We start from the raw sequence: 16,322 nt of genomic DNA, 5'->3' as shown, positions 1-16,322 counted from the left end.
CGCCACCTGCGCTTAACCCACTGCGCTACAGCCCGACTCCCATGCCCCCCATACTCTTTACAGGAGAACCACCACAGCACAACTTCACCATCTAAGAAAGTAGAAAGTCCTGTGTTTTCTAGGACTCGAGTCCAGAACCCTGAGTCTGATAACTCATGCACTCTACTGCATGAGGTATCTCTTTACCTGAATCTTTTTTTTTTTTTTCTAACAATGGAGAGGAAGTAAAATGTTTAGTCCCCCCTGCCCCGTCATGTAATTACTGACTTAAAACAGCCTTTTGGAATGACTCCTGAAGCAGTTAGGGTAACTAAAGGAAATTTCCCTTTAGAAAATTAGTTATTGAAACTCGGCATTTTAGATAGCATAGGGAATTTCAGAATACAGGTAGCTTTGTTCCAGTTTATGATGATTAAATTCATTTAAAAAGTTAAAGACTGGTTTCAGTAGTGCACTGCATTGCCACATGCACAGTCCAGGTTTGAGCTTGGTCCCTACTTCACCGGAGAAAGTTGGCGCTGTGGTCTCTCACTTTTTCTCTGTATGTGTGTGTCTGAAAATAATTAAAGTTAGTTAAATGAGCCACAACATTGGTAATCGGAAGAGATTCTTTATTTACTTATTTATTTTTTTATATTGGATAAAGACATAGAAATAGGGAGAGAAGATAGGAAGGGAAGGAGACAGGTACCTGCAGCCCTACTTCACCACTTGAGAAGCTTTTCCCCTGCGGGTGGGGACCATGGCTTGAACCCGGGTCCGTGTGCACTTAACCAGATGTCCCATGGCCTGGCCCTTGGGAGCAAATTCTCAACATTAAATTGATGTAGACTAAATAAATGTAACAAGACAAAAACTTTTTCCGGGGTCAGGTGGTGACACACATGGTTAAGCATTCACATTACAGTGCGCAGGGGGCCCAGGTTCAAGCCCCTGGTCCCCCCCTGCGTGGGGAAGCTTCATAAGTGGTGAAGCAGGGCTGCAGGTCTTTCTCTATCTCCTCCCCATCTCTCAAATTTCTCTCTGTTTCTATCCAGTAATAATAATAAGACAAACAACAAAACAAAACTCCTTTTCCATTAATAGTAAGTTAACCTCCTTGGTGATTTCCAATGGTATGAGAAAAGGTTTTATGGGATTTTGGTTTTTATATTAAAATTCTGCATATTTTAATTTTAAAAGACGGACCATTTTAAAAAAATTTTCTGTTTTAAAGTTTTATTTATTACTGGATAGAGACTAATTGAGAGGGGAGGGGGAAATAGAGAGGGAGAGAGACAGAGATCCCCAGGTCCTTGTGCACTGTAGTGTGTACACCACCGTTTGGCCCTAGGAGGGGGCCACTTTTCTTCAGAAATAAACCCAAGATAAAATGTGTAACTTGTCTAAATTGAAAGCTGTGTCTGCTACTTCTATGTAAGATTACAAGAGTGAATTAATAACTTTGTAGTTGTGACTTTTTTTTCCTTGTCTCTTGTTACCAGGGTTATTGCTGGGGCTCAGTGTTGACACTCTGAAGTCACCACTTCTGGAAGTTTTTTTTTTTTCATCCTTTCCCTTTCTATTTTACTTGATAGGATGGATAGAAATTGAGGTGGGGGGGGAGGGAAAGAGAAAGATACTGGCAGACCTGCTTCACTGCTCATGAAGCGCACCCCCCCTACAGGTGGGGAGCAGGGCCATAAAACTAGGTGCTTGTGCTTGGTAAATGTGTGCTCTTAACTGAGTGTGCAGCTGCGTGGCCCCACTTGTGACTGTTTTATCTAAGTCTTAAAAGTATATATTTCCAGGTCTTTTAATTTGGAAATCTGCATTGTGACCCATGATCCTTGTGCAAGGGGGGGGGGGTTTTAAAAATAATTAAAAAAAAATTTATTGGGGGATGAATGTTTTACAGTTGACAGTAAATACAGTAGTTTGTGCATAACATTTCTCAGTTTTCCACATAACAGTACAACCCCCACTAAGTCCTCTGCCATCCTTTTTCCAGGACCTCCCCCCCATCCCCTCCGAGTCTTTTACTTTGGTGCAATACACCAATTCCAGTCCAGGTTCTGCTTAGTCTTTTCTCTTCTGATCTTGTTTTCAACTTCTTTTTTTTTTTTTTTCCCCATTCTTCTCATTCTCTCTTGAACCAACACACCATCCTCATTCAACTAAAATATCACCGATGGCTAATTTTTTTTTTTTTAATTTTATTATCTTTTTATTTATTTATTGGATAGAGAAGACAGCCAGAAGTTCTGTTTTCAACTTCTGCTTGTGAGTGAGATCATCCCATACTCATCCTTCTGTTTTTTGACTTATTTCACTTTAACATGGCTTTGTGTTTTGGAGGGGGGGAATTTTTTCTTTTTCTTTTTTTAATTTGTATTTTGAAATTAAAAATGCACAAATTCTTATAAAATGCCACGGGCATATTTAAAGATACCATTATTTGTTTCATTTACTTAGAAACTACATTACAGGCTTAGTCAAAATGACTGTCATTCATAAATACAATTGTTTATCTTTGAGCAAAAGGAAATATACACAAAGTGTCAGACTCTCCAGGGAGGATGCTTGAAACTAGGCTTCACTGGCTGCCAGTTGATGTAGTTTCTCCTCTGAATTTCAGCTCCCTGGTGTATCAAAGTTGGAGACGACCTCTAAATTATTTTTTAAATTTCTGTGTGTTGTGGTAATGTAGTACTAATAAAAATAATGTGCTTTTTTTTTTTTTTTCCGATAGCTGGGTGTTTCACTTAGCAGTTTGGGTGCTATTCCAGCAGCAGCACTAGACCCCAGTATTGCGGCACTGGGAGAGATGCCCCAGCCTCCACTTATGGGGAATGTTGATCCTTCTAAAATCGATGAAATCAGGAGAACAGTCTACGTTGGCAATTTGAATTCCCAGGTAAAGCATTTAAGAGTGAATGAAAGACATTGATAGCTCTGTTTGTTTCTTTTTAAAGTTGATTGATAAAGTGACATGTTTCATTAACAAAAAAAAAAAAATGACTACTATGAAATTCTTACTTTGTTCCCTTAGACAACAACAGCTGATCAACTACTTGAATTTTTTAAACAAGTTGGGGAAGTGAAGTTTGTGCGAATGGCAGGTGATGAGACTCAGCCGACTCGGTTTGCTTTTGTGGAATTTGCAGACCAAAATTCTGTCCCAAGGGCCCTTGCTTTTAATGGAGTTATGTTTGGAGACAGGCCACTGAAGTAAGAAGCCATAAACAAAGACATTTTAATGATGTAGAAAAAAATAAAGAGGATTTTTGGTATAATTAAGATCCCCCATTTAAATAGTAATTGGCAATTTGTGGAGAGGAAGACTTTATGTAAAGTATAAATGATAGACATGAGATACTTACCATTTTTAACTTTTTAGTCTATTTTATAAGATCTGATATATTGTTAACATTGGTTATATATTTTAAATAGTTGCGTAGGCCTTTCTGCTTTTTCAAAAAGCTAGTTAGGTTGACTTCATTATGACTAATGTGCAATTTAGTAAGATCTTGGTAGTTACAACATTCAGGAAGAAAATAATATTAAGTTCTGGAAATGTTTACAATTAAGCATTGTGAATTTTGAGGTTTGCTCACCTTCTTGTTTGCAAAATGAAAAGCTAACTAACCTCTCAGATACTCAGGACCAGAAATTGTTTCATTCATATTATGCATTAGTTGGCTTAGTTAACACAGTTTGATTGGGATTCTGATACTTTTAAAAGGATAAATAAGTGTTATAAGTGTCTGTTTTGTTGTGTAAGAGGTAGAGCAAATTCATTTGTGTGTCAGAGAAAACACTATTACATAGTAGGGGAAGAGTTTGATGAGGTGTCTCCTACATTTGAAATTGGTCCAGGGATGATCAAATGGCACACCATAATAGACAAAACTTCCATCTCATCCTCCCAGAGTCCAGAAGTGACCAACAAAATCTTTAAGGACTGGGTGTTGGCACACCTGGCAGATCTCACATGTTACCATGCTCGAAGATTTGGGTTCATACCTCTCTGGTCTCCACCTTTGGGGCAGGGGGCGGGGGAGCTTTATGAATGGTGGAATAATACTGCAGGTGTTTCTCCCCCCCACCCCTATCTATCTATCTATCTATCTATCTATCTATCTATCTATCTATCTATCTATCTATCTATCTCACCCTCCATGTCTGTTAGCAGGAGTGGTGGAGTTGTGCAGCATCAAGCCCCGGTGATAATCTTGGTAGAAAAGGGAGGGAAAAAAAACTTACAAGGACAGACATGATTCATTTCAATATTGGCTGCAATATTTTGGTTTATAATCTAAATTATATGGGAAGACATTTGTCCTGATTTATTTAAATTGTTTCAGAAATCAGCTAGGGTTTTCTTTTTCTTTTGTTTTTGGCTTTTTAGCAAGTTAATGACAGGTAGGAGTAAGATTAGTTATGGTTTTGAGGTGGTTTCTGGCTATTCTGTGTTTCCCTATATCTTTCTGAATGTGCTTTCTGAAATACCTTCAGACTTATAATTAGGTGTATTACATGAACATTGAATTATTTCATATTTTATAAAATATGGTGTATGTTTGTGATATGCTAATATTTTTAATTTAGAATAAATCACTCCAACAATGCAATAGTAAAACCTCCTGAGATGACACCTCAGGCTGCAGCTAAGGAATTAGAAGAAGTAATGAAGCGAGTACGAGAGGCTCAGTCATTTATCTCAGCAGCTATTGAACCAGGTAAGGTCATTGTGTTGTTAACATAGTTTGTAGTTTGAGATCATAGAATATTAGAACTGGAAGGGATTTTAGAAGTTATCTTGCTTAGTTCCTTTATTTTACAAACAAGAAGACAAACTGCAGAAAGAGTAAGTGACTTGCTAGTATCAAAGGTCACATAACCACTTAGCAATAAATGTCTTTTCCCAGGATTCTAAATTGAACTACACTAGCCTGAGTTAGCTTTTTTTTTTTTTTTTTTTTTTTTTTTTACTTTAGTGGGAAAATCAAAGCTGACTAAAAGCAGAATACAGATGATGTTGAGACTAAAAAGAATATATTTCAAATGTTATTAGTAAACATTATTTTTTTTCAAGTTTTAATTTAGAAATTAAAGAATTCATGATTTAGGAAAGGTAAAGATAATCTGTTTCAGCAAGGCAAAGGAATATACCTATTCAAACTTAGGTGTTGCTAATTATAATAATTTTTAAAATCCAGTCTAAAAGTGTCTAGATGGTTTACATTTGGTCACATCTTCTAAATTATACGTAGAATTTAAGTTTCAATTCTAGAAAATTTGATGAAGAATGGATTTAAAATCACTGTCATGAATTGCAGACGTGTTATGATCGTACGTTATGGCAGCAACAAAATATTACGAACAGCTGTTTATAATCATCTGGTTTATATGTACTGCTGCAGGGTGGCTGCACTCAACGAGTTTATGCAATGACTTTCTTGGATGTTTCTGAAGGATAATTGCACAGGAGGAGGATGTACAGAGAGTAGGCCCCTTGCACTATATGTGGTATATTCCACTTGTGCCTGATTATTAACTGGGATCTTTAATTGTTCTGAGCTTACACTGCAAAGTGGTTTTTTCCTCCCAGAGTCTGGAAAGAGCAATGAAAGAAAAGGCGGTCGGTCTCGTTCCCACACTCGTTCAAAATCCAGGTCTAGTTCAAAATCTCATTCTAAAAGGAAAAGATCACAGTCAAAACACAGGTGAGAGTTTATACTTTCATGTTTAAATTTTTTTCAGTTATTTAAGATTTTGAATTTATGTCTGGATTTCAGAATTTGGCGATTTTTATGGTATTTGCCAATATATTGTCATTACTTTCATTATATTAATAGTTAAGAGTGAAAGTTTTCATTACCATGCTCAAGGACATGGGTTGGGGTCCCCCCCCCGCCTTCAGGGGCCAAGCTTCATGAGTGGTGAAGCAGGTCTGCAGCAAGTGTCTTAACTTAGGAGTGTCTGTCTCTCCCCTCCCCCCTCCAAATTCTCTTTGTTCTATTAAATAAGATTGGGGAAAAAAGAAAGAAAGAAAAAGAAAGAAAAAGTGGCCACTGGAGGCAGTGAATATGTATTTTTTTTTAACCTATCTCATATTAGATTTTACTATTCCAGCTCATTTTTTAGTTTTAGAAGGCAGTCTCCTACCTAAAGATGATTTCCTAACTTTTTTCCTTTTTTACTATCCAACAAAATTTTATTTACAAAGATACACAATAGTTATAGATTGGCCTATGGACACTGTAGTTTGCCAGTTGATGGTCCATGCAAGAGATAGATAATGGGATCTTGATTGTGAAAACAACATTTAGACTGAAAAAGCGAGAACTGATTTTAAAGACATCGCTGAGGTAGCTAGCATTAGCAGGTCTTGAAGACAGTCTGGAAGGTGGAAGGCCAGAGAAGTATGAACATGATTTTTAAATTTCAGCTTTAAACATCAGTATTGAAAGATACTGTAATGACTATCAGTAGACATAGTTTTATCATCTATTTACATGGCATCAGTTATGAAGCTATCATTTATGTGTTAGTGTATTTAATTCTCAGCCCTACACTTCATCACCAGATACCAGGCCCACATGAGTAAATGTCTTCCTGAAAACTCAGAATGTCACTCACTTGGCACTGAGTGATCTTTTCATGAGCTCTATACATCTGACATCCTGATTTTTTTTTTTTTTTGCTTGTTTTTTTCCCTAAGAGTAAACTTGCTTTTTTGTTTTTCTTTTTTTACCTCCAGGGTTATGGCTGGGGCTCGGTGCCTGCACCATGAATCCAGTACTCTTGGTGGCCGTTTTCCCATTTTTATTGGATAGGATAGAGAGAAAATTGAGAGAAGGGGGGAGATAGAAAGGGAGAAAGAAAAAAGGTCTCTTCACTTACCACCTTCTCAGCTTTTGAAGCTTCCCATTGCAGATGGGGAGCAGGGGCTCCAGCCCGGGAGCCCTTGCACTTTGTACTGGGTGCGCCCCCAGCCCCCTAAACTAAGTCTTTATATAGATCTGATAGAAAACTTCGACTGAAAACAGATAATATGTTGGTAATAATACAAAATTATTGCTGGGGTGCTGTTCTTTGGGACGTGAAATGGCTGGAGCAATTAGCAGCTTTAGTGCCAGCCATTGAGTTGTAATAATATCCTGCTTATCTTAGTTTAAAATTTAAAAATGTTTATTTCAAGCAAAAGGGAATGTGAACAAGAGATAGAAGCCAGAGTACCATTCTAGTATATATGGTGCAAGGGATAAAATCTGGACCTCCTGCATGTAAATTCTGCATTTAATCTGTTGAGATACTGTTTATCTTATTTAAAAAAAAAATCTGTTGTATTATGTTTGGTGCAAAGGGAACCTCAGACTGTAAATTTGGAATACCATCTTGATTGAAAGTGCCCAAATGGGGCTCGCAGGCGGTAGCGCACCTGGTTGAGCGCACACCTTACAATGCGTAAGGACTCAAGGTTGAGCCTCCAGTCTCCACCTGCAGGGGGAAAGCTTTGTGAGTGGTGAAGTAGAGCTGCAGGTGTTTGTCTCTCCCCTTATCTCCCCCTGCCCTCTCCATTTCTGGCTATCTCTCTCCAGTGAATAAAGAGAATAATAATAATAATAATAATAGTGTCCTAATAATTATGTCTAAAGGGATGCTTAAGTTTCTTTAGGGTATTGGGGAGGGGTGTCTGTCATTGAAATTTGAAATTGCAAATACATACCCATTCTTAAATCCAAGAAGAGAGGGAAGTGTGTGTGTGTGTGTGTGTGTGTGTGTGTGTGTGTATGAGAGTATTAGAGAAAGGTGTTTGAGAGCAGTGGAGAAAATAAGACCGGTTATACTTAGATGCTGTGTTTCATCAGCAAGTTCAGTCTTTTTCTGTGATGATCAAGGATATTGAAATGAGGTAGGGAACTTCATTTTCTGAATTCTACAAATAGATGCTTACTGTCTATTTACTGCAGTAGTTACTTCTCTATTCCTAATTTTGCAAGATCATTTTAAAGAAGTGATTTTTGATGTATGTCTTCACTCAAGGTTTTATAGCTAGGTAAATTTAGATCAAAGTGAAGTAAGTTGTTTCATATTAAAGAAATAAAGCAGTATAGCAGACGCCAGAATTGGAAAAAGAAAGCGATTCAGCAGTAGTGGTAATAGACTGGATATTTCCATAGGTTGACAGACTGCTGAAGGTAAAGGAGATCAAGTTAACAGCAAAGTGTTGTAGCTGTTGTTTATAAAAAAACCATGTTACAAATCTGATATCTTAACTGTTTTTCTAAAGCTGTGAAAAGCAAAACAGTTATTTCTATGATATCTGTATGATTTTTTTTCTACAATTTAACTGCCTACCTGGATGGTTTTGTTCTCATCATTTTAAGTATATTTGGATATTTTCCCCTTTCAAGGGTTAGAGGTTTAGAGTTACTCATGCTAATTAGTAGAATGAGTAATTCTAATTAACTCGTGTTAATTAGTAGTTATTCATGGGAGAGTTTTCATATACATCTATGTAGCATTAGAAATAACTATTAGACACACTAATTTTTTTTGGTCATTATAAATATAATTTTTATACATGCCATAGAGAAACATGCATGCTCTTCACCAGTTGAGTTCTTAGTATATGTGCTGCCAAAGCGAGCACACCAGTTGAGTTCTTAAATAATACAAAAAAAAGTTGAATTCTGTTTAGAAAGGGGAAAAAATTGCATGCCTACAATTCTGGCTCCTCACATGCAGGATCTGAATAGTATTATGATATCTCCTTTCTTATAAAATTAAAACAAAGATTCTTTTTAAAATCGGGCTAGGTGGTGGTGCACCTGGTTGGGCACATGTTACAGTGGGCAAGGACCCAGATTCGAGCCCCCCCCCCCCATCTGCAGGGGGAAGCCTTGCAAGTGGTGAAGCAGTGCTGCAGGTGTCTCTCTCTCCCTCTCAATATCCATCTACTCTCTCTATTTCTGGCTGTCTCTATTTAATAAATAAAGATAAATTAAAAGCTAAAAAAAAAAAGCACACCATATATGAGTGATTGTGAATCACTCTGCCCCATCACCAGGGGATTAGGATGAACAATACTCAAGAGGAGTCGGGTGGTAGTGCAGTGGGTTAATTGCACGTGGCACAAAGCGCAAGGACCCGTGTAAGGATCCCGGTTCGAGCCTCCCCCCCCCCCCGCAAGGGAGTCACTTCACAAGTGGTGAAGCAGGTCTGCAGGTGTCTATCTTTATCTTCTCCTCTCTGTCTTCCCCTCTTCTCTCCATGTCTCTCTGTCCTATCCAACAATGATGACATCAACAATAATAATAACTACAACAATAGAACAAGGGCAACAAAAGGGAATAAATTAAAAAAAAAAAAAAGAAAGAAAAATACTCATGGCTTCCCCATCCCTATTAGGGGGATGCACTATTCCTAACTCTTGATTCTAGCCCATTAGATGTATTAGGAGTATGAGTTGGAAGAACCATTGCAGGGACTGGGTAGTGGTGCACCTGATTAAGCGCACATGTTACAATGTGCAAGGATCTGTGTTCAAGCCTACGGTTCCCACCTGCAGAGGAGAAAGTTTTGCGAATGGTGAAGCAGTGCTGCAGGTGTCTTTCTCTTCAATTTCTGGCTGTCTATACAAAAATACATAAATTCCATTACTTAGCATCTATAGACCCTTCTAGAATATTCTCCCCACCCTATTCCTATTCCTTTATTTTATTATTTATAAAATGGAAGTATTGACAAGACCATAGAAGTATAATTCCACACAGCACCCACCACTAGAACTCCATATCTAACCCCTTCCCCCATAGTTTCCCTATTTTTTAACCCTCTGGGAGTATGGACCCAGGATCCTTATGGGTGTAGAGGTGGGAGGTCTGGCTTCTGTAATTGCTTCCCCTCTGAACATGGGTGTTGACAGGCTGATCCATACTCTCAGTCTGTCTCTCTTCTCTCCTAGTGTGGTAGGGATCTGGGGAGGTGGGGCTCCAGGACACATTGGTGGGGTCATCTGCCCAGGGAAGTCAGGCTGGCATCATGATAGCATCTGGAACCTGGTGGCCGAGCAAGAGTCAAGATAGAAAGCAGAACAAATTGTTGACTAATCATGAACCTAAAGACTGGAATATTGCAGATGAAGATTTGGGGTCTCCGTTTTTGGAAAAAGCTTATAGGTCTATTTTAGGTATATTCCAAGGGACCCATGAGTCTGCTAGTTTTTGCCTTATTCTTTTCCTTTAAATGAGAAGGTGGAATTGAGATTTCATGTCATTGGCTATATCTGGGGAGGTGTGTGCAATTTACTCTCTAGCTCTCTCTTTTTTTTTTCATTTAAAATTTCTTATCATTATATAGGAGTGTTATTGGCAAAGACTAAAGTTAACGAAATTGTACCCAGAATTTTTTCCCCATAGGACAGTGGTAGAAAAAGTGCTTAAAACTATACTTATATTTTAAAGCTGAACTTTATAAACCAGTAGAGGAATTAGAAAACATTTTATAATGTTTTAATGGTAAAACCTGTCAAACAGATTATCTTTGGTGTAGCATCTTGGTAAGTTGCCTTTTATTTACACTTGGTATATAAACTAATTTTAATTTTGTACATTATGTAAAAACAAAAAATGCTAACTTATTTTTTGTGTTGCTGTTTTAATGCTAATGAATTCCTTTAACTGCTAGTTGTCTAAAGAGCCCATTCTTTTTTATTTATTTATTTTTTTTTAAAGATTTTATTTATTAATGGGAAAGATAGGAGGAGAGAGAAGGAAACAGTTATCACTCTGGTACATATGCTGCTGGGGATTAAATTCAGGACCTCACACTTGAGAGTCTTAACACTTTATCCATTGCGCCACCTCCCAGACCACAGGAGCTCATTCTTTAAACCTGATAACTAGCTAGATAGAATATTCTTGAGTGTTTTTTTTTCCCATTCAAATTTTGTGTCTTGCTGTATTGTCTTTTCTAGCTTTTAGAATTATTGAGAAGTCAGCTGTTAGTTTTATGAATATTACCATATAGGTGCCTCACTGCTTTTCTGTAACTGATTTTAATAGTCTCTTTGTCTTTTATATCTTCCATCTTAGTGATGTGTCTTGGTGAGCTTCTGCTTGAAATTCTTGGAATTCTTCAGAGCTTCCTAAATATGAGGATCTGTTTCGTTCACTTTGGAGAAATTCTCAGCTAGTATCTCCTCAAATAAGAATTCTTTCCCGTTCTTCTGGACCACCCCCCCCCCCATGATGTGAATGTCATTCCTCTTGACTTTTTAGAACTCCTCAACTCTATTCTCATGCTCACCATTTGATTTCTGTTTCCTCTACTGTGTTTATTTAGCTCAATTACTTTATTTTCCTGACTTTTCTTATGATTTCTTTTATACTTTGTCTGACTTGGTTGAGTATTTTTCTTCCATAGGGCTTGAATATTGGTGAACATACCCATAAGGTCTTCTTTAAGAAGTTTATGTACTTCTGTTGGGGTTTTGTTCAAGCTTCTGTTTTGTTCATCAGTGTAGGTGACTTCCTTTGTGTTCTGTCCTGGGTAGTGACCAGAGATGTACAGTCATAAGGACTTGGCTGAGGAGGCAGTAGTGCTATGATTGTGCCAACCTAGATCATAACCAGAAAGTTTCAGGTTACATGTGCATAGCAGGCTGACTGGGAATAGGCAAGCTCTGGCAGACTGTGCTCTGTAAATGGAGCAATTCTCCCTCACTTTTTGCCCAGTCTCTTACTAGGAGATAGAATTCCAGAATGAGTGTGTCATCTGTTCAGCTTCCAGCAAGCCACATTCTTGGGAAGTCTGCTGTTCCAACTTTCACATTGGTGTTGTTGGAAAGTTATAGGTACAAAGTTATAATAGGTTTGAGGCACTGGGATTTCAGTTGAATCTGTTCTCTTATAAGCCTCTCCCTGATTGTGATTTATTGTCCTGAAGAGTAGCTTTTTACCTTTGGTGAATTTGCTTCTCCTTGCTACTCAGGTAATGAGTTTTTGATCTGTGCTGTGGAAGCTTGTCTGAAGTCTAAGTCCATTTCTATATTGGGTTTCCATGTGCATTATGACTTTGCTTGATGTAGGCATATATAATCAGAAAACTACTAGTAGGTGAGATAGTTGTGAAAAAAATTTAATGTAAAATACAGCAATGACTTTGAGTAGTGGTGACTTATGACCCCACAGGGTAAGGTGGGAAGCCAAGTGATCAGAACTTTTTTTTTTATTAACTTTTATTTATTAGGGATATGCTTAATTTTATATAAAGGAATGCCTTTGTCTAAGGTTACAACTTAGTGTTGTGAGGAAAGCAAGAATTTTTTTTTTTTTACACACCAGAGCACTGCTTAGCTCTGGCTTATGGTGGTGTGGGAGATTGAACCTGAGACCTCAGGCATGAGAGTCTGTTTGCAGAACCATTATGCTGTCTACCCCACCCAGAAAGCAAGAGCTTTATATGTAATATTTTCTTGTATTAAAAATGCAGTTTTTAAAAATTCAATGTTAAAATAAATATATAATCTTAAATCCCTACAATAGATGAGTGGTTGACTCAACAACTTTTCTGGTACAATTTTTAACAGAAAAATTTATTTGAAAATGAGTTCGTTATTGATTGAGAATTGGAGATTTTTCTCGTTTCATACATAGTATACCACAAGCATTTTATTGCATCTTATTAATAATGATTTTAATTTAATACATGAAAACCTTATCAAAATGAGTTTTAATTGTATGAAGCATACGTGTGGAAGTTCATTTGACCTCGCAGCAATAAATATATCATTTACTTTGAATTTTTCATGTATGTTGTTTATACTGATGTGTTCTAGAGTAAAGAATTGTAAGCATTTCCTCTGTGCCAGGGCCTGCTAGGCTTTTTTTTTTTTCATACATCATCTGATTTAATCCTCATGATAACTCCAGGGTATGTAGGTATAATTCTTACTCCACTTTATAGAGGAAGAAACTCAGGCTTAGAGAGGTTAAGCGACTGACCAGAGTTCTCACAACTAGTATGTGGCAGTGCTGAGTGTCAGAGCCACAGTGTCTGACTCCAGAGCCGGTGAGTCTCATCACTTTGTTGTTTAAGTTGTGTGCGTTGTTTTAGTACATTTCCAAAAATAGTTCCTATGAAAATAAGTCCTTGCAAATCTAGCATTTGATGATATCTAGCTGTTTTTTTTCCAAGCTGTGCTACTTATTTATTTTTGTTTCAAGATTTATTTATTAATCAGAGGGAGACAGAACTAGAACATCACCCTGGCACTTGTGATGCTGGGCATCAAACACAGGACCTCATGCTTGAGAGTCTAATTCTTTGTCCACTGCACCACCTCCTGAGCCACTGATTATACCGAGATTATAATGATAATTATTTTCCTGTCATGCTGACAGTGTCTCTAGTACTGGCTGTGCTTCCTTACTCATTCCGAATGTTTGTTACTCAGCCATTTACTAGAAATGGTTGAATCATATAACCATTGCTCTCTTTCAAGATAAGTTAAAACCATAGTAGTCATATTTCATCAAAGTCCAGAGTTAAAATTTATGACATGGAAATGTGGGACTATAGGAGAAGTTTTCATAATCTGAAGTATTGTGTAATAGAGAATTAAATACTGATACTGTCAGGATAGTTTTTTTTCCCCTTTCTTTTTGGTTAACTAATGAAAAGGAGGAGGATAAAGAGTGAGATCATAACTCTGGCACATTTAATGCTAAGGGTTGATCTTGAGACCCCATGTTTGAGAGTCCAGTGCTCTTTCTACTAAACTTAACCCTTTCTGGACCGTTGATATAGCTCACTTGGATAGTGTGCTGCCTTGTTGTGTGCGTGTGACCCAGGGTCGAGCCTGACTCCCACTGCACTGAAGAAAGCGTCGGTGTTGTGCTCTCTTTCACACTCTGCTTCTCTACCTCTCTGTCTGTATCTGATAAGAATGGTAATAATGATGATGATGATAATGGTGAACATAACTTAACTTTTTTCCTCTCTCTTTTTTTTTTAGAGACAGACAGACAGAGAGACAGAGAGAGAGAGAAAAAGAAACCACGGCACCGAAGCTTCCTGGGTCACGCACATGGCAAAGCAGCGCAATATCCAAGTGAGCTATTTGTGCCCATCCTTCCCTCCCCCCACAGACTTGTTTACTAATGAGAGAGGGGAGAGAAAGAACCATAGCAGTACTCTGGCACATGTGGTGATGGGATTGAACTCAAGACCTCATGCTTCTAGATCTGTCATGTTAGTCACTTTACCACCTCCTGGGCTTCAGTAGATTTATAAAAATTCTCTTACTTTGAAAGATTTAAAATGTAGTATTATTGAAATTGTAAGATTAAATTTTAACATTCTAAAATTGTTTTTCTTTAGGAATAGGTCCCATAATGGATCACATTCAAGACAAAAAGATAGACGAAGATCTAAAAGCCCACATAAAAAACGTTCCAAATCAAGGGAAAGAAGAAAGTCAAAGAGCCGTTCACGTTCAAAGTAAGTTTTGGGGAAAGTTACTTTTTTTTTTTTTTTCCAATGAAAGAAAAAAAATTTCTTTGTAATAATAGTATTGGTTTCCATTGATTTGAATCTGATATTTAGTTTGGTTCATAGGGTTTAAAGCTACTTAATCCAGCCTGGTAATTCTCTCATTTAATAGCTATGTTGTGTGCCTGAGTTACATAGAGATTTGTTTAATATCTGCAACAGTTGTTAATTATATTGTGTTAATAATTATTAATAGAAAAGGAGGGAGGTCCTTTTGGGGCAGTAAAATTTTTGTAGTTGTAAATTCATTTATATTATTTTTGTTTTTGAAGGGACAAGAGAAAAGACACCCGAGAAAAGGTCAAAGAAAAGGAAAAAGTGAAAGAAAAGGAAAGGGGAAAAGAGAGAGAGAGGGGAAAAGAACGGGGTAAAAATAAAGATAGAGAAAAGGACCGGGAAAAAGACAAGGAGAAGGACAAAGACAGAGAACGGGAAAAAGAGCATGAAAAGGACCGTGAGAAAGAGAAGGAAAAGGAGGACAAAGAAAAAGAACGAGAAAAGGATAGATCCAAAGAAACAGATGAGAAAAGAAAAGACAAGAAATCCAGAACACCACCAAGAGGTTATAATGCATCAAGAAGATCCCGTAGCTCCAGCAGGTTTGATTATGCTTATAATTATTGGGGGCTTAGTGATGATAAGTAAAAAATTGCTTTTTTCTTTATTTTATGAAAACACATGTTGATGCTAAATAATTACTTTGTGCAAAGGAGAAACAGTATGGCGATCGCAGAATATTTCCAAGTACTTACTTTTCTAGCAGAGATCACATCAGTACTTATGAGGAGGAAGAGGTGTATTGGGCAAAATTATATGAAAAGTTTTTCTTTTTTTAAAAATTTTTGCAGGGGATTGAACCCATGCATGTACCTATCCAACCTCCCTTTTGAAAAGTTTAACTCCTGGTGGAGGCAGCAGTGATGGCTGCTGCTATTGCTTCTGCTTTTCAGCTTTTTTCGGGTGTGCTGAGGGTGGTAAGGCTGTAGATAGCCTCTGCTTCTCTCATTCCTCCTCTCTCCTCCCCTCTCTCAACACTTTTTTTTAAATAACTTTTTTTTATAACTGTGCCACTTTGCATTTCTAAGAACAGTATACAAGGGTTCCCTTCTCTCCATATATATTTTTTTAATTTCTTTATTGGGGGATTAATGTTTTACATTAGATAGTAAATACAATAATTTGTACATGCATAACATTTCTTCTCAGTTTTCCACATAACAATACAACCCCCACTAGGTCCTCTGTCATCCTTTTTGGATTTTTATTTGTATAAAATCTTTTATAAATTTTTATTCACTGAAAGGAAACACTGACAAAAACCATAGGATAAGAGGGGTATAACTCCACACAGTTCCCACCACCAGAACTCCATATCCCATCCCCTCCCCTCCCCTGATAACTTTCCTATTCTTTATCCCTCTGGGAGTATGGACCCAGGGTCATTGTGGGATGCAGAAGGAGGAAGGTCTGGCTTCTGTAATTGCTTCCCCGCTGAACATGGGTGTTGGCAGATTGATCCTTACTCCCAGCTTGTCTCTCTCTTTCCCTAGTGGGTCTGGGCTCCGGGGATGTGGAGCTCCAGGACACATTGGTGGGGTCGTCTGCTCAGGGAAGTCCGTTTGGTATCATGGTAGCATCTGGAACCTGGTGGCTGAAAAAAGAGTTAACATATAAAGTCAAACAAATTTTTTGACTAATCATGAACCTAAAGGCTGGAATAGTGCAGATGAAGAGTTGGGGGGGGATCTCCGTTTTGTAGGTAGATAGTAGGCCTATTT

At 37.6% G+C, this 16,322-nt stretch overlaps 1 protein-coding gene across 7 annotated transcripts in view; it reads left to right on the top strand.

Moving 5' to 3' along the window:
- The window catches only part of SREK1 (splicing regulatory glutamic acid and lysine rich protein 1), a 51,529-nt gene that overhangs the window by 20,861 nt on the left and 14,346 nt on the right, over positions 1-16,322 (top strand). For 5 of the 7 annotated variants that reach the window (XM_060191265.1, XM_060191264.1, XM_060191268.1 and 2 more), the window contains 7 exons: positions 2,732-2,896; positions 3,032-3,210; positions 4,591-4,721; positions 5,594-5,708; positions 14,009-14,104; positions 14,374-14,493; positions 14,817-15,143. In XM_060191265.1, coding sequence (XP_060047248.1) covers positions 2,732-2,896; positions 3,032-3,210; positions 4,591-4,721; positions 5,594-5,708; positions 14,009-14,104; positions 14,374-14,493; positions 14,817-15,143 — 1,133 coding nt within the window. The remainder of the gene's footprint in view (positions 1-2,731; positions 2,897-3,031; positions 3,211-4,590; positions 4,722-5,593; positions 5,709-14,008; positions 14,105-14,373; positions 14,494-14,816; positions 15,144-16,322) is intronic. The other 2 variants (XM_016188333.2, XM_007523500.3) reach the window with 1 other exon arrangement.

The sequence above is a fragment of the Erinaceus europaeus genome, chromosome 5, assembly GCF_950295315.1.
Source record: "Erinaceus europaeus chromosome 5, mEriEur2.1, whole genome shotgun sequence".
NCBI classification, from domain to species: domain Eukaryota; kingdom Metazoa; phylum Chordata; class Mammalia; order Eulipotyphla; family Erinaceidae; genus Erinaceus; species Erinaceus europaeus.
Note: the sequence above shows the minus strand (reverse complement) of the source record. Positions and strands in the feature narration are given on the sequence as shown.